The 27,592-nt window shown below is 34.2% G+C and overlaps 1 protein-coding gene and 1 long non-coding RNA gene across 4 annotated transcripts in view; one reads left to right on the top strand and one right to left on the bottom strand.

Annotated features, from left to right (window-relative positions):
- LOC118914876 (uncharacterized) overlaps positions 1 to 2,009 on the bottom strand; it is a 39,149-nt gene extending 37,140 nt beyond the window's left edge. For both annotated transcript variants that reach the window (XR_008997055.1, XR_005025788.2), the window contains exons 1-2: positions 1,880 to 2,009; positions 739 to 838 (exon numbers count right to left, since the gene is read on the bottom strand). This is a non-coding gene — a long non-coding RNA (uncharacterized LOC118914876). The remainder of the gene's footprint in view (positions 1 to 738; positions 839 to 1,879) is intronic.
- PKN2 (protein kinase N2) overlaps positions 1,982 to 27,592 on the top strand; it is a 131,345-nt gene continuing 105,734 nt past the window's right edge. Inside the window, exon 1 of one of the 2 annotated variants that reach the window (XM_057500396.1) lies at positions 1,982 to 2,341. Coding sequence is in view for 1 of the 2 variants with exons in the window: in XM_036890155.2 (XP_036746050.1) it covers positions 2,294 to 2,341 (48 nt within the window). In the remaining variant the exon portion in view is untranslated. The remainder of the gene's footprint in view (positions 2,342 to 27,592) is intronic. The other variant, XM_036890155.2, reaches the window with a different exon arrangement.

Below are 27,592 nucleotides of genomic sequence, written 5' to 3' on the forward strand. Positions count from 1 at the left end.
ATATTAAAACATGCGTGGGATTCACAATTAGGAGATGTAGTTTCTTGTCTCAATTTCTGCCATTAAGTAGTAATGTTGCCATGCTCCTAAAGAGTAAATTATGGCTTATTTTCTTCTATCTAAGACTTAAGCTAGACATTTTGTCTGTTCTAAAATTTCATGATGCTAAAATGTAAACATTTTCTCTGTTATATCTCAACTTATTTCTAAAAAGAATACTCATGACTGTATTTTTAAGTCCTTACATAGGTAATTTTTAATTCCATTATTATTAAGCACCCACTAAATGACAGTGTTCATGTCAGACATCTCAAATCCATTATGGAGTAAGGAAAGGTAAAAATAAGCAAAATGTACCTGCATGGACTTAATGCCACTGAATTGTGCACTTAAAATTGTTGAAATGGTAAATTTATGTTCATTTTATCACACATACAAAATATATATGTGTATGTATCTGAATGCAGTGCATCACTAACATTTTGTGCCTGCCATTTAAAATTGTATTATATTTGTTTAGACACAAGTCTGTTTCTCCAAAGGACTCAATCACTCCAGGGACAATGAGTTACTTAAGCCTAGATATAACTCCAGGGCCTAGAACTGTCTGTTTCTTAGCTACCAGGGAGGTCAATTATATCCTGGCTTTTCCAAGTGTTATTTCATATATTGTAAATATAATTTTCAACCAAAGCAATGCATTAAACCTATAAAGTTATAAAAATTTAAAATACACACCATAAAATTTCTTTATCATCTATCATGAGTTGAAGTTCTGAAAGCATGGTCACAGAACTAGAAACCTTCAATAAATGTCTGTCAAATTAATGCATGAGACCTGAGAAGACAAAAAGATAAACATACCACCTAGAGTCAGCCCAACAGTTCTTACAGGGAATATAAGAGGAGTACATAATAGGGTACTTAAGAATGCCAACTAAGCCCTTTAAGTAGCTAGCTAACTAAATAACCCCACCCCTACCACTTTCTCCAAGTAGCTTTTAACTGATTCTTTGCATTTCAGCCTCAAATAATCAAAAGTAAGGCAACTGCCTAGAATATCCATTTACTGCTCAGACAAAAGTTGGAGACTTTGATTTCTTTAATACTGTAGTGTCAGTTTTTAAACCTAAACTTAACACTACTTAGCTGTATGTTACTAATGAACAGGTTAGCTTGTATGTTTACTACACCAAATAAAGTTGGCATTTTACCATTCGTGGGGCTGATCCCGCCCTGCCTCCTTCAATTGATTCAATTAAAACCATTCAAGAAGCCAGATAAATTCCAAATTCAGTGGAGTTGTACAGCCCAAACCACAGTAGTTCAGCGCTTGAGAAAAGGAATCTTAAAGGCTGTGCATTAAAAGTTGCAAGGGACCACGAGCCACTAACATTTCTTGAAAAATACAGACCACACCCCAGTTTAGCCAGCTGGTGCACCTCACGGGTCGGAAAGGCGCAACGGGGATAGAGGGAACATAAGTCAAGATTAATAGCTTAGGTCCACAGTGGAGGCGAGGGACGGGGAAAATCTATTAAATTTGAGTCCTAAAACTCTTTGGATTGTGGAGGTCATAGAGGTGCCCCTTTAAGTTAGGCCTTAACTTCGCAAGCGGCACTGGGAGAAAACAACCCAAAAAACAAGAGAGCAGGCTCCCGAGTTCAATTTTAGCATTCACGGTGGGGCCCGTTAAACGCAACTGGAAAGCGGGCGTGTGTTGTCTTGCTTCCTCTTCCCGCCTCCCACGAGACGCGGGCTCGGGCCTTTCCCCTCATTTTCACCCCGGCCAGGTCCACTAGTTGCCCGCGCCGCAGACGGGAAGCCGCCCCGCCCCCCGCGCCGCTCCCGCCCTCCAGGTCCCCTCCGCCCCACCTACCCCTGCCGGCGGGAGGTAGCGGCCGCGGCCATCACGTGTCCTGGCAGCCGCCAAGTGAGGCCGCTTTTGCGACGCAGTGACAGCCAAATGGTGCGACAGGAGGAGCTGCAGCCGCGGCCGCAGCGCCCCGCACCGAGGAGCTTGAGGCGGCTCTTGGTTTCGCCCAGCGGGAGCGACAGAGTGAGCGTCCGGCGCTGGCGGGCGCCGAGTGGGAGCCCGCTACGAGTGCCTTCGCTCCCCGCCGCTCTCCATGAACCGGGCGAAATAAGCCGCGCCGCCAGCAGGGGCTGCGCCTCCATGAATCCCTAGTTTATTTCTTTCTCTCCCTGCTGCTCACCCCCCACCCCGGTCCCTCCCGCCTTCTCCCTCCGCCGGCGGCGGCAACGTCCAGGTGCGGAGTCCAGGCAGAGCGCAATGGCGTCCAACCCCGAGCGGGGGGAGATTCTGCTCACAGAGCTGCAGGTAAGGGCCGCGGCTCGGGCGGCGGGCACTGGCGGGGGAGCGGGAGAAAGTCTGCGTGTGTCCGGGGCCCCGGGAAGCCGTGCGGCCCCCGCACCCCTACCCCGCTAAGTGCGGAGACGGGGATATCACTCGGGGGCCGGACCTCTCTCACAGTCGACCCTTGGCCTGTCCCCGCTCCCAGTGGACTCCGCCTGCCCGAAGGACCCTTGCTCGGCGGGCTGCCCGCTGCGGCAGTGTACTCTCCCTCGGTCCTGGCTGCGGCCAGCTCACCGCCCCCTCCCCAGTCGGTGTCCGAGCCGCCCGCTGACGCCCCGTCGCCCCCTCCCTGCGCCCGGCCGGGCCCCGCCCCGTCTTCCCTCGAACTCCGCTCCTTAAACTCCTTTGAATGATTCCCAAGCTGTTTTCTGGTCCCTCCCCTTCCCCTCAGACTCCGCACAAAGAGCGCCCCCATAACTTCCAGCCCCCAGACAAGTTCTGTTTTGTTTTGTTTTTAAACGTGCCTCACCAAGTGCTTGCCTCACTTCACCAGCCGTCTTCAGGTGACTGAATTTCTTTAATTTGAGGGTTGCCTTTTCTTTCCTGTTTTACCAAGTGATAGTTACATAGTCCCCTTCTCAGCTACTCCCTGCTCAGATCCGGAAACTCAGATGCTGATGCTTTTCAGACTTTCATTTTCCCTCCGGTTTGAAAACCAGAGAAAGAGCTACAGAAGTTGTTTACAAATGAGAAAGCAGTCGACTAAGGGAAATCGTTGGGCACCACATGCCTGCAGAAGATGAGAACAAAATATGTTCCTTAATTAGTTAAGTCCTTGCTGAGTAACATGTATTAATTGTTTTCCATTTCCGGCTAAATATATTTGATGATGTGGGCTCGATTTTTTTTTTAGGTCTTTATGATGTACAGAGGTACCTATTCTACCTTGATGGGTTTCTTTTTCGTTACTTTAGAGTGTTCCCGAGATGTTTACATTTGGGTTAAAATTTCGTGCTTGAAACTTATTTTTGTTTGTTTTAATATAGTCGTCTTGGGAATTAAGAAGACCCCGGAGATGGGAATTAAGAAAAAAATAGCATACTTAACATTTAAAAAAAGCCCACTGAATTTAGGCACTCTGAAGGGTTGATTCTTGATGATGTCGAAATTAAATATTGCAACTGCTTCTAAATGTTTTGCTGTTCAAATGTATTTTTCAGTAAATTTCTGTATAAGCATAGTTTACTTTATACTTAGATGTAAGCTTGAAGGCATTGTTGTAATACTTGACATTTCCTGCTCAAAAATAAGAGATTTCAACAAGGTAAAATAGTGCACTGTTGCAAATTTGGAATCCTTTAGCAGTGCAGGCTGCATATCGTTGAACATGTTGCTATATAGCATTTACTCCTAGCCTCTCATAAGGAGGTCTTTCAGCATACCATATTTGCTAAATGAGTGGAATTTATCGTTTTGTTAATTTGCGTTAGATTTTCAAACAAAATTTGAGGCACGTTGGAAATACTTTACATTGCCTAGTCTTGAAATATAAAAAGTACACTTTGGTTCTGAATGGGAAAAAGCCATGAAAATGACAGGAGCATTTTTCTTTAAATGAAGTGGCTTCACAGTTACAAAGAATTTGGCATCCTTATTTGTATTTTATAGAAAGTTGGCCTCGACCTGAGAATATATTTTCATGAGTATTAGAATGTAACATTTAGGTACTTTTAATAACATCGGTGTGGAAAATAATATGGGAGCAAGTCGAAGAAATATGGTCCTGTTTTTAAAAAGGGACCAAAATAGGGGAACATCTGAAGTTCAACTTTTAGAAAAAACTAATATGTAATCCCTCCAGAAAAAGAATAGTGTTTATGCTATCTTACAGGTTGTCATGTATATACAGGGCATTTTTTCTTGTGTATTTGATTCCTAGTTCTAGTAAAAGTTACTGCATTTGAACTTTATCATGTTTATTAAAATAATTGAGAATATTATTTACATCAGAACTCAAGATAAATGGTGATAAAATTTATACATCCATGTATTCAAACATTTTATTTCATTGGGTCATGAAACTAGTATACAGTAAACAAATACTTACCAAACCTCTTTGGAGAGCCAAATTTTAAAAAGCTTCTCAGTTGTTTGAATTTATTTAAACTGAAAAGTTGTTTAATTTGAAGTTCTTAAAGCTTCCCTGGCATACAGATTTCAAGTATTTAAATAGTGATTTATGTAGCAAGTTTTATAACTTGCATTTAATAGTCAAAAACTTACTTTGCTGTATCTTGTCTTAGGAATATTTGTCTCACTCTGAAATATACCTGTTACAAGTGACTTTTAATGAAACTGATCCTTCTTTAGCAATGTATATGCAACATTTAAAAATTATTTTTCAAATGACATTGCAAAATTTGAGATACTTTATGACTTGAGTCGGAATTGGCTAATTAGTAATTTTTAGTTGTAGAATGACAAAGACAGTCTGAAACCATAGCAGTTTGGTTCTTAGTTACTGTACTGTTTCTATGGAATAATGTTTCTAACTCTTGCTAGTAATTTAGGAGGCTTATTATTTAGCAAGGAATCATTAATAAAGCACACACAAACTTTGATGGCTAGAGGCTTCAATGTGTAAGAAGAGTATTTGCTGTAGTAAAAATAAAAATAGGCTGTTTAAAAGTACAAGCAGTTGGCATTGCTAATTTTTAATCTCATAACTAATTTGTGTCTTACTCTCTTTTGTATTTAAGTATAGTGGAAAATTTACTGAGATACTTTTGTGAGACCAAAAACAAAGTTTATTTCAAGAAAACTGGATTAATGGAAACCGTATAAAGAATCTCAAAATGACATTGTTGGCTATCATAGTAATTTTGTAGAATGCAGACCCAAATATTGAGTAACATGCTTATAAAGTTATCTTGTTGATTATTGGAGATTCATCTTCATCAAAGTGCCTAATAAAGTGTTAAGTTGATAATCTTAAATTCCATTCTCAGTAGCAGTTAGGTAGAGGTGACTTGCTCAAGTGGAAGGTTGAGATAATTAGCCTTAAGTTACAGGGATTCATTTCAAGAACATTTGTTGAGTATATACCAAAGATATATTGGAGGATATAAATATGATGAGGTATAGCTTTCACTGTCTAGAAGAGAGTACCAATAACACATTGGGTTCTTTTTTTGTTGTTGTTTTTTGCTATATGTCAGACATTGTACTTGGTACTTTATTTCATCTTTACAACAATCCAATAAGGTGGGTGTTGTTTTGTTTCCATTTTATAAGTCAGAAAACTAAGTGCAGGAATGTTAAGTGAATTGTTCGTTGTCACACTGTAAGGGTGAGTTGAATTCAGCTCTCTTTGTTTCCCACTGCACCATTCTTCAAGCTGCCACAGTACTGTGGACCACAAATGTTCTGTATTCCAATGTTACAGATTTGTGAACTTTCTAAAAATTAGTCAAAAATGTAATTAACCATAGTTAACCTTAGTATAAACATTATATTACTTGTTAGGTTCCTCTGTAATAAGGAAAAATGACTTCCACATTTTGCTTGCTGGTCTGTAATTTAGCAGTACTTTATTGTTGGGAATAAGGTATAATATTCTACAGAGACCAACAATACGACTAACCTTTTTGCAGGTTTTCTCCATTTAACAATTAGTTTCCTAATGAAAGTTGTCAGATGTTTACTCTAACCCTTCCGAAAGGTTTTTACACTTCTCTATAGACTATCCATAAGGTAAACTTCCCTTTATAGTTTTAAGCTCACACATAACCACATTGATGAGGAGGGGGCTTCATTTGTTACCAGGACGAGAAATGTCTTGATGGTTCTAAAAGAAGTTGATTATAATCATTGGCCAAAGAAATTGCTTAGTTTTCTTTAGTTTGCATTTCTAAGCCTAGTTAATCCCAAAAATATTCCCTTGAAAAGTTCAAAAAGGATTCTATACTAGTTATGCTATATCTACAAACATCACACTTATTTTTACCCATTAAAGGAAATCAGAAGGTAGCATCTAATATTGCAGTCGTACTGGAAAGTAGGCAGGATGGGCAACACGGATTTTATAGTTACTTCAAATTATATATGTAATACACATTCAGTGTAGAAAATCTGGAAAATGCAGAAAAGCACAAAAGAAAATGAAAGGCACTCATAGTTTATTAGATAACTTCACAAACTTTTTCAACTTCTAAGTCTATGGCATTTGAATTCATTAACTCTTTTTCCTCTGTTTTCAAATTGAGATATATTTGGCATACAACATTGTGTAACTTTGCATATTTTTTCCCTTTACCCCATTTTACTTACTATAATTTTAAAGACAAATGTGGTTCATAGAATTTCAGGATAGAAATAGCTATAGGTTAAATAAAGTTTTTTTAACCACTAGTTCTAGTTAAGTGGCTCTAACTAGCTTTATTTTTTTATCTCAGAATATTTTGATTTGGAGTCAGTACTTTGAGATACAGCTCAATGAAAAGTAGGTGGAGAGTACAGTGTGGACTTAGTAATAGACAATGATACATATCTACTCTTTGAACAATAGATGCAAGTCGATTTTCAGCTTAAATTTGATTATTGCTACTCTTATAGAATGGTATGTACTTTATTTAAGGATGCCTTATTCAGTAATATGCCAAACACTTATTGACTAAGTAAAAGTCTCTGTGCTCAAACTAATGGTATAAAATGATGGCTCTAAAATGGTTGGTGTTTTTCAGTCATCTGTAATTGGTGTAACAGGGATTAGTTCTAGTTTCCCTACAACTCCTCTTATACATGTATGATCAATGTTGAAACCGGGAGAGGTAGGATACCCTATAAGCATTGCCTATTTACTCCAGGATTTTGCATCTGATTCCTTGGGCCCTCCTCTTTCTGCTTTTCAGATTTGACAGTGGTAGATTTTCATGTCTTTTATCAACTTATTCATCCATGTGTCTACTTTTAAACAAATGAGAAGAAGGGAGTAGTAGTTAGTAGAGATGAATGGCACTTAAAATAATGTTACTTCCAGAAGCATACATATTTGAATAGAACAGTTAATTCTGCGTCATTTTCTGTGTTGAACTGTGTGAAAATGTACTGTATTGAACAGTTGCCAAATGTCCACTTTATTTCAAAAACCAGTTTTACTCTGACTAGAGTATGAAAATTATGACATTTAATATGATTAACTTTTGATATACAGCAGAGTTCAAACTTGGCAGGAAAGTTAGAAAGTTAAAGAATAGTTAGAAGCTTTAAAAAGATCTTTAAAATTTCTTTTAATGGGAAAAATATACTAATAAAAAAATAACTTCTAGTATCTTAGGAAAGCAGAAATAGAACATTTTTCTTGATATCATGCTTAATTTCTCTTAATTTTATCTCATGAAATCTTATTTGAAGCTAGTTCTATTGCCATATTCAGCTTTTTTACAACATGTTCATAAATATCATCTGTGAAAAATGAAGAACAGGAAAGCCTAGAAAGAGTGTATTTGATAATAAATAACTTATATTTGAAGGTAAGTGTCAGTGTCACATTGTGATGATGAAATGATGCATAAGCATTATATAATATATACTTTTATTAGGATTTATCTATTTTAGAAACTTGGCAGTGGTTGCTTTTTCTAATTGGTTAAAGTTTTTCTGCCCTGGCTCAGAAACACCTTAATTTATTGGAAAGTTGCTGTGACAGAATTTGGAATTTATTTTAGATTATAGGAGACATACCACCCAAACATGTGCTGAATATCATGTATTTTATACTTTAATAGTAGTTCCCTTTCCTATAGTTGCCACCTTAGTGATTCTAAGAAGATGCTTGTTTTACCTATTTTGGAATTTTCATAGAGCAAATTTCATTAAAATTTTGGATTTTTTTCTTTTGTTAAACCTTGGGTATGCATTGAATTAATCATTATCCATCTGTATGTCTGTTGTTATAATAAGCACCCATGGAACACTCATTCCTCCTCCCTTCCCCCAAAAAGCTAGGAATTTAACCTATACATGGTTTTTCTCCATTCCATCTCCCCACCTCCATTTTCTTGTCAGTCTAGGTTACCATCATCTTGAATTCTGTGTTCATTCTCTTGCTTTCTTTGTATATTAATTTTGTTGGGTATGTAATTTTTTAAAATGTGTTTTATATTTCAGTTGCTTTTATGTAATTGTGTTGAATATAATCTTCCAAACTTGGATTTTTTTACCTGTGATGATTTATCCATATTGCATGTTGCTATTGTCCATCATTTTAATTGCTGTATAATATTTCCTTGAGTAAACTATTCAGCAACTCTCCCATGTTGAATATTTGGATATTTATCCACTCTCCTTTGTTAGGCATTTAGCTATTTTCTGGTTTTTGTAATTGTAAACAGTGCTACTATGGACATTCTGTGTATTTTCCCCATTGTCTGTATATAGGGCATACACAAAATGTATATATATTCCCCATTGTGTATATATAAACATATATATTTAAGTTTCTATTAATTATATTCCTGTTGCCTCATGGGGTAATTATAAATGAATGCCCAATTCTGGGAGATGATGTTCAAATCCCAATGTCGTTGTGCCAGTTTATATTCATATCAGCAATATATAAGAGAAAATATCTTTGGTTATCCATCCTCTCCAACATTTGACAGTCTTTTAATTTTACAAATTAGAATAAAATGCTATCTCATTGTGGTCTTAGTTTGCATTTTCCTCATCATCACTATTGTAGAACATTTACTTTTTTGTTTACTGGGCTTTTTATGTTTCCTTTTCAGTCAAACCCCTGTTCACATCTCTTGCTTATTTTTCTGTTTTTTTCTTACTGATATAAGTTTTTAATATTCTTCATGCTAATTCTTTTTGTATGTGACGAGTGACTTCTCTCAGTTTGTAACTTGTTTTTTCCCTTTCTTTTAGGGAGTTTGTGGGAGGAACTGTTTTTAGTATTTTACCTTTTTTAGCAAATACTCAAAATCATTCACATCATTGTGATCAGCAAGCTTACACTTAATATCTGTTCTAGATTTGATATAGAAAGTATTAAGTTTATGTAGCATATGGCACATGAAGTCACCAACTATCCAAATGAACAACCACAGAAAGGTGAATAAAATATATCACCTTATGCACGCTAGCCACTCAAATGTTAGTTGACTGAATTATAGAGTGAATTTAGGTGGAAAGCAGTAGTGAAAATTATATATGTAAATAGTTTATCAACTGCTTGTTTTTCTCATTCCGTATCCCTTCAGTGCAAACTATGTATTTTTATTAGTTATTAATATTTTTACTAATAATTATTAATATTCTTTCATTTGAGGGGCAACATATTTACTGAATTATGTGAAGTGGTTATTCAATTATATGCATAGCTTGTTAATGTTAAATGCTAAAGTTTGATCAGATTTAATAATGGATAAAAATAGAAAATACTGTTCTTTTGCAAAATTTACTGATACTTACAAACCTAGAATCCTAAATGCAGTTTTTTTGTCATTGCTGGTGGTATCTTCTAAATGAGAAATTTTTTTTTGCTTTCAAGTTTGTCAATCTTTTAATGTAATCGCTTTTTGTTAAAGAAATTGTTCCTTACTCCATGTCTAAACGGTAGTCACCTATATATTTTACTAAGAGCTTCAAAGCTTTATTTTTAACATTAAGCCAGTATAACTTCAACTGGCTTTGAATACTGAGTAAAGGGCCAAGTTTCTTCTTAATTTTTAAAATATTTTGAAATGTATATCAATCTTTCTCAAAACATAAAGTAGAATACTTTTTTAGGATAGAAGCATTTCTGAATAGCCTTATTTAAAATTTGCAAGTTAGAAGTTAAGGTTATATTATACCAGGTTATGTAATGAACTATACCTGAAGTTATCCTTACCTATATCATTAGTAGCTCACTTTCCCTTATAGTGCCAGTTTGTGGTCTTCTATTTTTTGTTGCATCCCCTGGAGCCTTGGGTCAATAAGATCCTTGACCTACCTCTTGTTAATTCTCCATCACATTCTCCAGTTGTGGCTCAACTTTCTGTATTTTCTTAAGTCATCCAATTTATTCCTGCTCCTTTGTTCTCATCATATCCCTCACGTAGTCACTGACTTTACTAAGTAATACATAGTATTCAACAATGTGAGTGTCCTCAACTTTTCTTTTCTTAAAAATTTCTTGGAATTTCAGCCATTTTTTTTTTTCTGATCCAATTTTAAGGAAAAATTGTTTGCCCTTGCTAAAGCTATACTTTCCTGAACCTCTACTTTCTTTGGAATATTGTTTCTCTGTTTTGCAGGATTGGGCTTTCAATTCTCCCCTAACTCTGCATAACGATAAATTCACTTATCTCCTTTTTAAAAAAAAATGCTCTTTAATACTGTTACCCCCTCAACTTTTATCTTTTAATAATTAATCTCCTTTAAGTAATATTCTTAGTTGTGTTTTATTCTACCTTTTTTTTTACTTTACTCAAATATGACTTCTATCCCAATTACTCAGTTTACATTTTCTCTTAAAAGCCTCAGTAACCTCCTGATCCTTGTTTAGAGGCAACTGATACTGCTTCAGTTTCTGAAACTGTTGTTTAAATTAAAGTTTCTGGGCACTGTACAATATTGGTTCCTTTTCTTTCATCATAGCTCCCTATATTTGCTATTATTGTTTTCTTTTGATAGCTTCTTCCCTAGTTTAAGGGTTCTGCCTGCTCCTAGCCTATTTCACCTCTAATTTATTCTTCAGATTAACCACCAGAATTAATCACCTTGTTTTGTCAGGGTTGCAGATAATAGAAGCCTGTTTAAATTAGCTTAAACAAAAATTGGATTTATTGGAAAGCTTTAGAGACATCTTAACCCAAGGGTAGGATATGTAGCCAGGTCTCATGAGTACTAAACAGGAAACTGGAGGCTTGCTTTCTTCCTAGGGCTACATGTTCTCATCATTAAGTATGTGTATTACTTTATATTTAATCTGATACTGGTTCTCCTTTTATGTGGTCCCCAAATGACACTCCTAACTTCTGAATTTACGGTAACTCTTCAAGTCCAATGCCCACAGCTGAAACTGACCAACTCCCATATTCTTTGCCACAATCTTAAATATTTGGGTGAGGAAGTCTGATAGACCCCATACAGACCATGTCCCCTTGATCCAGTCAGCTATATCAATGGAGGGATGGAGTTCTGAGTACAGTAGATACCAATATGGCTGCAGGGACCCTCCTGTGAATTAGGGATAGGGGCTGTTCTCTGAGGAGAGCGTATAGGTTGAAAGAGCACTTCTCTACTTAAACCCTTTTAATAACTTTCCATTAATTATAGAATAAAATATAATTAGACCTTCCATTATCTGGTCTATATCAGTCTTTTCAAATTTTTCTCCCTATATATGTTATACTCTGTCATATTAAAATTACTTGCAGTTCTTGAAATTGCACCTCTTTATACCTCTATTTTTGCATATGCAGTTTCTAACTTAAAGAATACTAATAATTGATTGTCTGAAAAGCTTTTGACAAATGGAACCCTCCTTAAAATTCTACTGAAACATCATTGAATATATGAGTATATTCATATATAATCAAGAAAAATTGTACTTAAGATACATTTTTGATAAATCAATTTAGTGATTGGCCATGTAGCATCTAGGTCCATTGGCAAATTAGCCTACTTCCCATTTTGCAGCTCCTGTTACTGAATATATCACCCAATATGGCAATTAATTGTAGAAGTGTATGTCTTTCCCACTTTCAGGACAAAAGCTAGGTCTTACTCATCTTTATGTCCCTAACACCTGGCATGCAGCTTATACTTGATAAATGCTTCAGTGAACAAATGACTGATTTCTGTGACTGATATACTACATCTGACTTTTCTATATTTCTGAAGGTTGTCATTCTTTCCCTAGATGCCCATGCTAAAAAATCTGGTTACTTTTATTTGACTACTGTCTCAGACACTTCATTTTATTCTTCTAATTATAGTAGTAACTTTAATTACTACTACTAATTTAGTAGTAACTTTAAAAACCAAGATGCAAATCCATAACACCTCCTGCTTTCTGGGTTTCATTCATTACTTTGCGACTGTCCAAGTTTGTGGCTCATTATCATTTGGATTATTTCAGCGTCTTAATGTTTTAACCTCTACTATCTCGTTGTTTAATTTAAATTATGTACAACTGCTAGATTCAGAAATTATCTCCAGCATTCAGTGACTGCTTACTGCCTGTGAGATATAGTCCTAATTCCTTAGCACTAAAGGCTGTCATTGTTGTAATGCTAAAATAACCTTAATTTTTAACTCTTTTCGTGCAGGCAGCCTATTCAGGCATGCATGCCATAATGAGTTATTTTTCCTCACCTATATATTCTTGCTATGTTCTATCAAGTGGAATCCTTCTTTAAGGCCCAGTTCAGATTCAGATTCTGCTTTTTCATTTTTTCCTTTATTTTCCTAGTCTTGTATGTATCTCCTCAAAACTGAGGATATTTGCTATCTGTTGACTTTTATCCTTTGTTGTATTGCACTGTAGTTGTTTATGTTCTACTTCATTTTCTTTCTTTGGTTGAATGCTTAAAGTCTTTGAGTAGAGGACTCTATATATTAATCTTTTATCCCTTAGTCCAGAGCCGAACAACTTGTATAAGTAGCTACTTATTAATGTTTGTTGAATAACAGTCTTATGTCTGAAAATCCCCACATTTTACATTTACTACTTTAAATACTTTTCTGCTTTTGTTTTGGTGTTTATGAGGGAGCAGACTGCATTACATCATTTTTCCCTAGAGAAGGTCACTTGACAAGTACGTAATTGTAAGTTTATTACCTTCCGTCATAATTGAGTTCCCCATTTCATACTGAGAATTTTCTTCTGGTAGAAGGAGCTCTGTCTAGATACAACTGAAGCAAGTTATAGTAACAAAAATAACAATTTTTGTTATTATTAAAAACTAGTTACAACTAATTCATATTGATGTTATTTCACTTAGCCCTTAAGACAGTTCTGCTGAACTAGTGTTATCTTTTCACTTGTACGCAAAAGAGCTAAAGTTCAGGGAAGTTAAATAGCTTCTCTGATTTCACATAATTAGTCTAAACCAAGATGTAAAACCCTAACACCTCCTGCTTTCTGAGTTTCTGTTTCTACACATTTATAGACATATAGTCATCTAACTGGTTTCAACAAAGATACCCATATTTCATTTAGTCCTTCCTAAAACCAGTTTCATATCCTATGGCTGACTCCTCTCTCCTCATATTCATGTCTATTCTTCAATCCTTTCTTCCTTATTTGCCATCAAAACTCCAAGATCATCTTTCCCTAGGAAAGAACAGTTCAGATTTGTTCTCTCAAATGGCATAGTCAGATTCCTCAAATATCATAAAAATGGAACTAAATTATAGGATCAGTCCTTAAAAAGCAGATATACTTGTAAAGAGTAAAATTTATTTCTTGCAATATCGGTAAAAGTTATCTAACCACCTTTTCCCTTGGGGGCCTTGAAGAGTGGGAGAGAGTCTTCTATTCACTAATGAGCCTATATAGAAGTAACTGTTACAGTGAAAATACTTGACCTTTTCTCTCCTTGAAGCATTATCAGTTTGGTTCCTAAAGAAAAAGAAGCCTCATTGAGTTAAAAAAAAACCATTTTTTAAAGATACTTAAGAATGTTTCAACCACTGGGTCATACTCTTCATGATGATTTTTCACGTAAGATCACTGTTGTATGAGTATGTATTCTGTGTGTGTTGATGTAAAGTTGCCAATTTATAAGGGGTGAACTGTCCTCTATTTTGAGATTTTTGCCATTTCTGTGCTTCCTCCCTCTCTTGATATCAAAATGTACTCTCTTTTAAGAAATGATGAGAAAATAATTAATAGTAATATTCTAACTGGCAAAATAATAAATCAGTGACCATATATGTATATATATATATGTCAAATTTCTTTCTGGATATTTACTGACCAGTAATTTCAAGGCCTTGTTGAAGTCATTGGTCTAGTAGATAATTCAGGTTTTGAAATCATACAGACCTAGGTTTAAATCCTTTATTTGGCACGTTTTAGCTGTTGACTTTGGGTTATTTAGCTCCATGAGGCAATTGTTCTTATAAAAGGGGATAATTCCTGAGTCAGAGGACTGTTGTAAATATGTTTTTTTTAATGATGTACATAAAGCACCTGGTATATAGTAGACAGAAAACTTAGTAACCCTGTCAGGTTTACGTTTCAGAGGATTAATTAATTTTTCTTTAAATACTAACGTTTTTTAGTTGACAGGCTGCTGAAGTTGAACATAAGAGACCTAGAGAACTGATCATAGGTCATAAATTATCTTCCTTCTTTTCTTTACTCTTTGGCTCATAGAAGGTGTAATAAGGATAGCTACCCAAAAGGTGTGTATATTAGCATGGTTGTTTTAATTTTAACAGTATGCTGATATGTGTGTAAGAATAAGTAAAGAAATCTTAGGTTATATGATGTACTTCTAGGATTGAGCTTTCATATAAGAACCTTTCGTGTGCTGTTTGTCATGCAAAAATAAGTATGGTAAATAGTGAGGTAGAACAATTAAGTGATTTCATGAAGCAGTTTGAATAAATTCAGATCCTTTGTCCTTTCTCAGAGGCTTTTGGAATTTTATAAACTTGAACTAAGATTATATATCTGCAGAATCTAAAATGCACTTTTCAGCACTACAGAAACATTTGTGGTAATATACTTCTATATATTAATAATGTCAACTCTAATAGAATATGCTTAAACTTGGATGTGTAAAATATAGTAACTGTCTGAGTTTGATTATTTGTTAGTGTAATTGACTTTCCATCTTATCACTCTGGAAACCTTTTTGCACTCCAGCATCAGGAGATTGTTCATTTTACTATAAATTTGTGTTTTAGTGCATGTTTTTATTGTGCTAAAACTTCATAAAAGTCTGCACAAAATTCTACACTTAGTTTTGATTTTCTCGTTGTAAGGATTGTTTTATAACAAATGAAAACCTTAAATATCATTTCTAAGGCAAAATTCTTGCTTTACCAAATTAGTAGCAAATACCTTACTGAATCACTTAAAAAAAAAAATAGACCTTTACCAAATCAGTAGCAAATACTTCACTGAATCTCTTTTTTAAAAAAAATGGATCTTTTGTTTTCTTGGTGGATAATTCTTTAGTATAGTATAGTGGTAATACAGAGGATTTTGTATTGATTTTATAAGAGTGGATAATTCTTTTGTATAGTATAATGGTAATTGTAGAGAAGGAATTTGGTATTGATTATAAGAGTATCTCATACAAAATAGAACCATGTTGAAAAAAATAGGAGCACTGCTAATATCACTTTGTAAAGCATTTTTGAGTTATTAAAGCACCTTCACATGTATTTCACTTGATTCTTAAAATGAGTGTTTGAGTTCAGAATGGGGAGGGGTTATTATACTCAATTACAGGTGTTCATGTTAACTCACCTAATATGTGCTTTAACCTGAATCCACTTTCTGATTACTATGCCTCATTTTAAGTACTACACATAATTCTAGTTTCATTAACTTTTAGGTTTGTATTTTTTTTTCCTTTAATATACCTAAAAAAATGGTTAGCATTTTCAAAGTTATTTTAAAAGTGAATGTGAGAAATGTCTTTCTTCTTCAAGAGAACAGAGTAACAATAAAAGGGAATTTGTAATTTGCCACCTAGTTGTGAGTATTCATGGTAGTATCAAAGTTTTTGTATTACTTTTATAACATAAAAATATTGTAGAGATATTTTACACTCTAGCATCTGTGGAGTGTAACTTTTGGAGAGTTTGTCATGGTTTAAAGTTTATGTAAAATTTAAAAATTATTTAAAATACCCATTACTAATGAAGTTGAATGTTTTCTCTATTTATAAGTTATATATAAAAGAGGCCATGTTGCCCCCAATAGACTTGCAGAGTGAGTGTTTTATATGCATGAAGTATTTTAGTGAACTGAAAAAATACTCATGTTTTTATATCTCTTAAAGGAATAATATATTTTTCTCTGATGTAAAATTCAGCCTGCACTTACTTCTGATTTATCACTGTGGGGGTAATGATTACAGTGACAAACTGCTTTAAATAAAAAAACGTTTTTTTAAAGCCTAACAATAAACTTCATTTTGTGAACCCTTTTCCATTTGAACATATCCTACTTTTTCCTTGCTATGCTCTTTACAACCTTGGAGATATACTTCCTGTTAAGCCCTTCTACTAAAACAGAGTCTTCTCTTTTAAATAAGTTAAAAGTAACTATACAGTTAACAAATAACTTACACATTTTGGGGTTTAGTTTTTCTTGTTGCTCAATCTGTGACTTACTGAAGGCCAGCTCTATTGCTAGTGCCTAAAACCAAATCAGAACCAAATAACTAAATGCTAAGTACTCTGCTCAACTTGACTTTACTTTGCCTAGCCTTGTGACTTCTTTAAGAGCTTCAATATCTGTCCAGCTAGATCCTGTAGAAGTAAAATGCTCATCTCTTGGCTATAAGGTAATATAATATAACTGATTCATTATGAGGAAACTAACTTTTTCTCTGCAAATTTGATGTTTCCCTCTCTGAGAAGCACTTCATTTCCTTTATTGGTGACTTTAGATTTCCAGTTAGCTATTACATCAGTAGTACTTGGGCAAATTGTGACACTTCAAAATTTTTTTTAATTGTGGTTAAATACACATAACATTTACCATCTTAACCATTTTTAAGTGTACAATTCATGACATTAATTCTCCATAGTATAACTTAATACCATCCATCTCCAGAATTCTTCATCTTAGAAAGCTGAAACTCTGTACACATTAAACACTAACTTCCCATTAAGCCTTTTCCCCAGCACCTGGCAAATACTGTTCTACTTTCTGAATTTGACATATGAATTTGACAGTAGAAGTGAAATCATACAGTTTATTCCCTTTTGTGTGTGGCTTACTTCACATATTGTAATGTCTTCAAGGTTCATCATGTACTATGGTGTCAGAATTTCCTTCTTTTTTAAGCCTGAACAATATTCCATTGTATGTATATATATCACATTTTGTTTATTAACTCATCCATCATTGGACACAGGTTGCTTCCTGTTACACTTTTCTTTTAAGTATGGCACTCTTGGAGGTTATTGTACCTAGTTATGATTATTTGAATCTGTAATTATGTTCAGTGCAGTAGTCACATGTAGCAACTAAAATTTAATTAAAATTTAGTTCTTTAGTCAGAATAGCCACATTTTGCCAATACCATGTGGCTGGTGGCTGCCGTATTGGACAACATTGATATATAGAATATTTCAGTCATCACAGAAAGTGCTGTTGAGCTGCACTGGATAATGAATGTGAAGGTCTTTTTTTTAATACCTTGAATTTAGAGAAGATAGAAAAGTATTGTGGAGTACAGAAATATTTTTATGTTTATCTGAATAAAATTTTACTTTAGAAAATTTTTGTTTAAAGACATTTTTGCAGTGAATCCAGAGGTTTTTGTTCACACTGTGCCTGGAAAGTGTTAAAATACCTTGTACTGGATGAATTTTAAATAAACTGGTTTTTCAAGTGAAATAAATGATATTGTCTTAATAGTTTAGCAGATTAAAAATATGTACACAGTCATAAGTATTTGTGTATGTCAGAGATTTATAGAAAAATAGTTTGAAGTTGTATTTTATATCCACCATTCTCTAGGAGCATATATGTTAAATCCCAACAGAAATATTTTGTATTCTGTTCATTTATATGCCAAATTAAAGGGTTGACTATTAGTGTAGCTGGGGAAATCTTTGACTAATTATACAGTGATATTTTGTGTAAAAAAGTATTGTGAATTAAAATACACTAAAGTCCCTCTTAAAATGTTTCTTTATGAGAGAGACATTTCCTTGATTATGTTATAAAAAATAGAACTACCTTCCACCCTACCTTCCAGCACTCCCTTTCCCCCCTCTGCCTCTTGGTTTTTTTAATGTAGATTAAATGACATAAAGCATTTACTTCATGTGCCTGGTTTTTAATGGGCACTCAGCAAATATTCTTGCCTAAATCTTCCTTACTCATTGTGAGCATCCAAAGTATGGTCTCTTAGATTTTATAGTGAGAGATACTTTTTCAAGTAGTGCTTGTTTTAATTTAGGTAAATAATACAGTAATTATTTTCATGTATTACAGTGAAGCCTAAAGGTATGCAAATAGTTTTATAAGTTATTTTAATTACCATTTTTTTTTTTTTTTAGGAGAGCAAGGCAGAGGCTTTTATTTAGAGAGAAAGCGAGAGGAATAAGAGGGAAGTGTAGATCTCCTATCTTGCGGTGGTGAGCATTGGGTTCCGTGAAATTGATGAAGTTAGAGGCACACATAGAGCATGTAAAGAAAGTAAAGGGAGTCCCTGCCTCACACAGAGGCCAGGGTGGCCTGAAAAAGCAGTCTGAAAGTCACAGAAAAAGAGAAAGAGAGACACTCTCCATGGATACCCAGTCGGGCTGTCGGAGTCTGATTCCAGACACGCGGACCTTTGAGAACCTGCTGAAGTATAGCCTCAGCTTAGACTCTTCGCATTTGTCCACGGCTTTCCTAAGTCCCTCACATCCAAGGAGATGCCTCTGAAACAGAATCCTGGCCTCCACTCAGTTGACTTTCCCAGCTCCCAAGAGAGACCGGGGATCCACGGAGGGAAACGCAGGGGAACCTGTTGCTCAAGACTTTGAGATCGGCAGCCAGGCTAGTACCATTTAAGTGGCTGACGAGCACCCAATTTTGAGTGACGAAGACAGCTTTCTATAAGGAGAGTGAAAGAAAAAGGCAGGCTCAGCTTTTATTTAGAGAGAAAGCGAAAGGACAGACCTCCTGGCTCGGGCCAGGAGGGGACAAGAGAGACCCCATTTATTTTTATACTTTAAAGATTTTTGTATTGAGGTACATGTAATAAAATGCATAAATATTAGTATACAGCTTGATGAATTTTGATATTATACACTCATTTAACCATCACCCAGACCAAGATATCAAACATTTTCACCAAATTTGTTCCCCTTCACCTATTTCACTTGTTCCCTGCTAACCTCCCCTGTGGTAACCTTCAGTCTGTTCTCTGTGTTTATGGCTGTATTTCAATTTTAGTTTTTTGTTCATTTGCTTTTTAAATTCCAAATATAAGTAAAATAATATGTTATTTGTCTTTGGCTTAATTTACTTAGCTGAATATCCTCTAGGTCCATCCATGTTGTAAGTGGTAAGATTTCATTCATTTTTTATGACTGAGTAATTTTTCATTGTATATATGGACCACATCTTTGCTATTGTCTATCAGTGAACATTTAGGTTGTTTCCATCTTTTGGCTATTGTAAAAAAAAGTGCTGCGATAAACATAGGAGTACATATATCTTTTCAAATCAGAAATTTTGTTTTCTTTGGATTAATTCCCAGAAGTGGAATTGCTGGGTCATATGGCATTTCTATTTTTAGGTTTTTTTTAAGAAACCTTCACACTGCTTTCCATAGTGGCTGCACCAGTTTACAATCCCACCAGCAGTGTAGGAGGGTTCCTTTTTTTCCACATCCTCGCCAGCACTTAACTATTTCTTGTTTTTTGAATAGTAGCCATTCTGACTGGTGTGAGGTGATCATCTCATTGTGGTTTTGATTTTCATTTCCCTAATGATTAGTGATGTAAACGTCTTTCATGTGTACCTGTTGGCCATCTGTATGCCTTCTTTGGAAGTGTCAGTTCAGGTCCTCTGCCCATTTTTAAATTGGATAATTTGGTTTTTTTGGTGTTGAGTCGTGTGAGTTCTTTGTATTTTGGATACTGACAGCCCATTATCAGATACATTATTTGTGAATGTATTATCCTATACAGTTGGTTGCCTTTTTGTTTGTTAATGGTTTCCTTTGCTATGTAGCAACTTTTTAGTTTGATGTAGTCCTGCTTATTTATTTTTCTTTTGTTTCCCTTACTTAGGGAGATGTGTCCAGAAAATGCTGATGTTCAAGAGTTTACAGCCTGTGGGTTTTTTTTAGAGTTTTATGGTTTCAGGTCTTGTATTTAGGTCTTTAATCCATTTTGCTAGTTTTTGTGTAAAGTGTAAGATAGTGACCCAGTTTCATTCTTCTGCATGTAGTTGTCCAGTTTTCCCAGCACCATTTATTGAAGAACTGTCTTTTCCACATTGTATATTCTTGCCTCGTTTGTCATGTTAATTAGTCATTTCCATGTGGGTTTCTCAGCTCTATATGCTGTTTTCTTGTGCCGGTACCATACTGTTTTGATTACTGTAGCTTTGTGCTATAGTTTGAAATCAAAATATCCCCAGCTTTGTTCTTTCTCAAGATTGCTTTGGCTATTTGTTTTTGTGTGTGTGTGTGTGTTTCCATACAAATTTTAGGATTAATTACCATTTATGGAGCTTCTATTTTATAACAGGCATCTGCTGTACATCTCACCCTTTTTATTTTATTTATCCTACAACAATCCTAAAAAGTATTGGCTTATTTTCTTTATTTACATATTTTAAAAACTGAAGCATAGAGAAATAAAATTACTTGCTCCTGGTGCATAGCAAGTTATCCCAACTGGAATTTGAAATGGGCTCTCTCTCAATCCAAGCCAATGCTCTTTTCACTATATTTTATGCTTTAATATTTTAAATAATTATAAGGGGTTATTGTTTAATTTTGTAATAAACATTTTCCTACATCATAGAATATGCTTTGATTACTATAGAGTTCTGGGAACAACCTTGTGTGTGAAAAGCCAAAGCTGATAGTCTTCAGATCCGTAAAATATTGAGATGGGCACGTTTCAGTTTACCCTAATCTCCTTTTACAGATGAGAAAAATAAGACCCAGTAAAATTAAGTGATCTGTCTACTATCACTAAGTGAGGAACTGGGACTTAGAACCAAAATATTCTAGCTCTAGTGTAGCGTATGGTTTTTTAAAGAACAACCTTGATTTAATAAAAGGAAAGTATAATCATTTCTACATTAAGGAAATAAGAGATTTAAAAAGAAATTTCCTTTTTTAAAAAATACCTTTATTGAGATACAATTGACACACAATAAATTCCATGTATTTAAAATATGCAATTTGATAAGTTTTGACATACCTGTGCACCCATGAAACCATCACTTCAGTCAATACAATGAGTACATCTATCACCTTAAAAGTTTCTTTGTGTCCCTTTGTAATTTCACCCTCTTGCCATTACCCATTTTCCCCCGATTCCTAGGTAACCACTTTGTTTTCTGGTACTATAGATTCATTTGCATTTTTTAGAGTTTCACATAAAAATAATCATACAGATGTACTTTTTTTTTTTCTTTTTTTTGTATAGCTTCTTTCACTCCATATAATGATTTTGAGATTCCCTCATACTGTTGCATGTGTCAGTATTTCATTCCTTTTTGTTGCTGACTCATATTCCATTGTATGGATATACCACAATTTATCCATCTACCCATTCATAGATATTTGGGTTGTTGCCAGATTTTGGCTATCGACAAATACAGCTGCTATGAACATTGGTGTGAACATTTTTTAGTGGATTAATGCTTTCATTATTTTTAGGTAAAGGCCTAGGAGAGAAATAGTTCATTATAGTATGAAAAGTATCCTGTTATTTTAGTTGCATCTCCCTGATTATAACAGATGTTTATTAGTATTTTTTCATTTGCTTATTGTTCATTATGAATTCTTTTTCTGTTAGTTACCTGTTCATATTCTTCTAACCAATACTGAGGAAAAGCAACTCTAATATTTAACTTTTTTCTTTTTTATCCCAGAGAGCTCGACATAATAGTAAAAGTAATCCATGTATAATTCATATTTGAATTACTTGGGTACTTGGGTTCATAATTGTTCTTGTTTCTCTTTTGCAGTATTTTGACTTACTTTGTGTATTTGAAGGAAAGCCAGCTTATTGGACAGTATTAAGTAATATATGAGAACAAAACTGATGGCTATTTGGTTACATTCAGTGGCATGACTAACTAGTGCTGATTGCCAACTGGGGGCAAATTATTAATTTTTTCCTTGATAGATAATGCCTTATGATACCTTATAGATAGCTCTGCAGTGGTAGCCTACTGGTTATCCTCTAACTATGGTTTTTGTGGTTCAACCCATTTAACTTGTAGTTCTTGTATTAATGTAAATAGAAATAAGGAAACTAGTTATGGGTAGTAACTGGTTCTCTATAGGTTTTTGTTATCTAACCCAACCCATAATGGAATATGTCATTTTACAAACTTTGTTCCATTTGGTAGTAAAGAGAACAATAGCTCAGAGTCTTACATAACTGTTTATCTTCCTTTGGGTTCTGCTTATAACAGTGGAAAAGTTGGTTCTTTATTTTGGAGTATGTGACCTGATGTATTATGATACAGTAACAAGTCATACTTAAATACTTACCAATTCTGAATTATGATTAAAATACAGTTTTGTTTTATGAAACATTGTCATATTATAATGCCTCATCAATGGAGAACAAAGTGTATTTTCCAAACAAATTAGTCTTAATCCTTTAAACACATTAAACCTTGATTTTTAAAAAATATACACCTTGATTTTTAACAGTTGCTTTTAGAAAGTACACTTATGCAGTGTGTGTCACATTTTGCTGCCTCATTTACATAGTATACTTAGATAGTACTGCTTATTCCTGTACCAAGTGGTCTTAGTGGTTAGTATAATTCTTTTTGCTTTTCCTTTTCCTTTAGGTATTAGTTCTCACTCAGCATGTCAAATGTGAGCACCCATTTCTCCACTTTCTATACAAAGCATTATTCTTGGGCCTGGTAGTATAGTAATGATCAAATTATTTAATAGTTGCCAATAGTTCTTCTCTCTTGGGACTTAAAATATGGTGGGAAGATAGACATTAAGTAATTATACAAGGATATTAGGAACCCCAGGAGCCCATGCACCACATTTTGAGAACTGCTGAACTAGTATAATGATGGTCAAAAAGAAGCAAACAATCCCAAATCATCATTAAAGCAAAAGTTGTTCATAGAATTCAGAATGGACATAATGTAAACCCTGAGTTAAAATTAGATTGAATCACTATTTTAAGAAAGATTAAAACATAGTTAAAAGAATTTACTGTGGATCTTATAGCAGACCAGTGAGAGAATCATTACTAGAATTTAAGTTTTCTTTTTCATAGTCTTTTTCATAATTTATTCTCTCTCACCTTTAATATCCCACCTTTGCTTAATCATTCTAGATATTTTTGCTTGTGAAAGTGTTTCTGTGTTGTATGTGAGAGCCTGAGATTTTGTACATGCTATCTATTAAAATAGAGATGTTTTTAATTATATTTTTGATTGAGATGTCATTTTTACCAATAGTAATTTTAGGACTATTAAATGTGAGGTGTAATTGGGCTTAAAAAATTATTTCCATATTAGTGAAATGATAAATCATAAGTATTGTATATATACAATGCATTTTAATAAAATGTATATACATTTGAATGTTTTCAGAATGCTTATAAGACAATTGTAGATAGAAATGTGATCATTTGTGTTGCTAAGTAGGGAGAACACCACAAGTTTCAGACCTATAGGAGTAAAATTGACGTTTGAAGAATGTTAATCAAAATTTGAGGAAAGAACTGTATTTTATGTAATTTTTTTCATTGCTGTCTGTAGTTCCAATGTAAACATATTATGTATGATTTAGTTTATAAAATTATTATGCAGTTGCCCCTTGAATAACATAAAAGTTATGGGTGCTGACCACCTGTGCAGACAAAAATCTGTGTACAACTTTTGACTCCCCCCAAATTTAGCAGTTAGTAGCTTGTTGATCAGAAACTTTACTGATAACATAAACTACACATATTTTGTATATGTATTATATACTATATTCTTACAATAATGTAACCTAGAGAAAAATGGGTTTTTGGATTGTTGCAAATCTCCAAAAAATTTTCAAATATATTTATTGAAAAAAATCTGCACATAAAATGGATCCACACAGTTTAAACCTATGTTGTTCAAGAGTCAACTGTATACTTAATATTTCTTATATATTGAAATATACCTGTATTATATTTCATTTTTTTATTATAGCATTTCAACATGTTTTCAAGAAAATGTACTCTCAGTAATAGAAAAATTTTAAAAGATTGAGGTCATACGAAATTCCAGGTGGAAAGCTATCCTACATTAGATGACTTTCTGGGACCTCTGCACCCTTCTGCAACTACTTTCTCAGTAGTGAAATCCAAGATTTTTAATACTAAATAGTTCTCTACTTTTCTTTATTTTTTCTATTATTGTCCTCATTTTGTTATAAAATACTATAGGAATACCAAAAAATGCATAGATAGTAATAAAACAAAGCACTGTGTATTTACCATCCAACTAAAGAAATAAACATTACCAATACAATTGAATGAAGCCTTCTGGATACCTCTCTGGCATTTCTTCCCCTCTCCATCCCTCCACCCCAAGTACTATACTAAGTCTGGTATTATTTCCACACCAGAAATTATTTATTGATGAAATCTCTAGCTCTGAAACCCTGATGTTAATTAAAATATTTTTTCCTCTGTCATCAGGAGACATGAAGATGAATATGAAGGATAGTAGGAAAGTTGCACGTGTTTTTATTTACCACATTTCTATCATATTTCCAGTATAACACTTTATCATTTTAGTTTTGTAATTAATTTTGTAATCTCTTAACATCTCTTTAAGCCCCCAAATTTCTTACCATCATGATTGAAGTACATATGCTACTGTCATTTTATTTATACCTAGTCATTTAAAAAATATTTAATACTTTAGCATATTGGAGGTTTTTGTGCCGTGTTGGATCTGCCCTAAATTAAGCATGACACATAAATATTAATCTCAGTGATGTCTTTTCTTTGTTTTGATAGCTTACTATCCTCTGCCCACTTTTTGCCCGTATTTAGTAATAATGTTTGCTCTCTTGGTAATTAAGTAATAAATGAGAGGTACTGACAAATACTTTACTAATTTTAAATATTTTTATGTTTTGTGACAATATTTTACTAATTAAAAAATTTTTATAGTCCTTTGAGACAAAAGCTTTGTAATTATTCTGACATACTTGTAGTTTTCATTATTTTACTAGAGTCTTTTGGCTTTCTGAGTCACTTCCCTACCTGTCTGTTTCTGTCTTATTGTCATCATTATAACCAAAATTTCATGTGTTTCCAAAATGTCCCTAAAAAGGGATAAAACCTCTGACTAGAGAAAATGACTTCTATTTCACATTTTTATAGATGGAAGAAAAATACAATGTATAAGCAGCCTTTAAAAAACCTTTTTTACCTTTTATTTTTAAGTGTTTCAGTTAATTCTAATAGAAATAGGTATTGTTATATTAATCTCACATTGTTAGGACTATGGAAACAAAATAGGGCTGATGTGTTTTATCTTCTGAGAAATTCAGGAATGGGGGAGATTCAGAATCAAGAAGATTCCTTGCTTTACCTTCAAAGCTGTAAGAACAAATAGAATATAGGCACTGAAGAAGGTGTGTTTTTCTGATCTTCCAAAGCTCTGTTTAATAAACTTTTTCATTACTTAAATTTCTAGCATGGTTGATTTTATATGCAGGAAGTATTCTAATCAAGATCTTGCTTGGTGTATACCTTTTTTGTGAATATGGTATATTTTCTTACAAAATATTTTTTGCATATTAGACTCTTAAGAAATAGCTGATAGCTAAAAGATAACTGGTTGACAAAAGTCTAGGCCTGCGTGGATTCTGAACTTGGGGTTTTTGGATGGACTTTGGGCTGTGGGAAACCCCTGAAACTTCTTACTGTGTGTGTGTTACACATACAGAATATTCCATTCCAAAGCAGAGTCCATTGCTTTCATCAGGATCCCAGAGTGGATCTGTAATCTGTACCTTCTCCCTTCACTCCAACTGCACATACACAAAAAATGTTTAAGAACCACTGCTGGGAGAAAATTAGTAAAATTGATCATGGAATGGTGATTAAATGGTCCTAGAGTTACTAGTAGCTCTAGTACCTTTCATTTGATAACAAGCTCTCTGGTTTAGAATACTGACAAGGTAAAATTATTTTAAACATGTAAGATTCTAAGAATTTCGAATGTGAAGATAAAGGAAAATTAATTTTAGTAGTCATTAAAATGGCAGTTATGTATTTCTATTTTACTAATTGTATAATTTTCTTTTGCGCTTGAATATACATGTGACTTAATTGATAAGAAAAATGATCAGTGACTGAAAGCCCTTTCTGTATTATAAATGTGGGGGATTGTCTTGGTATCTGACTAGTTGATTTTTTCTTCCAATACCTTCTTTTTCTTTTTGCCTGAAACTTTTTCTATAACTGGAGTTTTTTGGGGGAAGAGTAGAGTTTGCAGTTTGGATATGGGAGGTTACTATTCTGCATGTGAAACTTGAAGCCTGCTTTTTTTTTTTTTTTTTCCTTAGAAATATTTATTGATTAGCTATGATGTCCCAGACACTGCTGGGGACCCAGTATTGAACAAGACAGCTATTGCCTCTATTCTTAGAGAGCTTATCTTACTGTCAAGCAGATGTGAAGTAAGGTGTGAATGAGGAATTTGATAGGGAAAGGGCATGGGTACTATGGATCACCTCACAGGAGCACATAAGCAATAATTGTAAATGGTACTGTGCTTCTAATTTTGGTGTCTACTTGGTCATTGTGAGTACACAGAAGTACAATTGATTTTTTACTGTTCTTCTATCCTGTAATATTGCTGATGTTTTATTCTAGAAGTTTTTGGTAAAAATTTCTTAGGATTTTCTATGTAGATGACGATATTGTCTGCTAATAGGGCCAATTTTATTTCTTCTTTTCCAATCCATATGCCCATTATTGTCTAATTAAAGGGGCTAGAATGCCCAAAACTGTTTAGTAAATGTTGAGAATAGACATCTTCGTCCTGATCTTAGGGAAAAGCATTTAGTTTTTCATTACTGGGTATATGGTATTAGCTGTAAATTTTTTGTAGATGTTCTTTATCAAGTTGAGGAAGTTGTCCTCTACGCCTAGTTTATTGAGAGTTTTAATTCATGAATGCCTGTTAAAATTTTGCCAAAAGCTTTTTCTGTATCAGTTGGTATGATCATGTGATTTTTTAAATGTTTAATAGTTGACGTACTAGATTATATTGATGAATTTTGAATATTGAACTGGTCTTGCATACTTGGAATAAACCCTACTGGGTCATAATGTATAATTTTCTTCATTACTATATTGAATTTGCTT

Source organism: Manis pentadactyla, chromosome 4 (assembly GCF_030020395.1).
Source record: "Manis pentadactyla isolate mManPen7 chromosome 4, mManPen7.hap1, whole genome shotgun sequence".
In the NCBI taxonomy this organism is placed as follows: Eukaryota; Metazoa; Chordata; class Mammalia; order Pholidota; family Manidae; genus Manis; species Manis pentadactyla.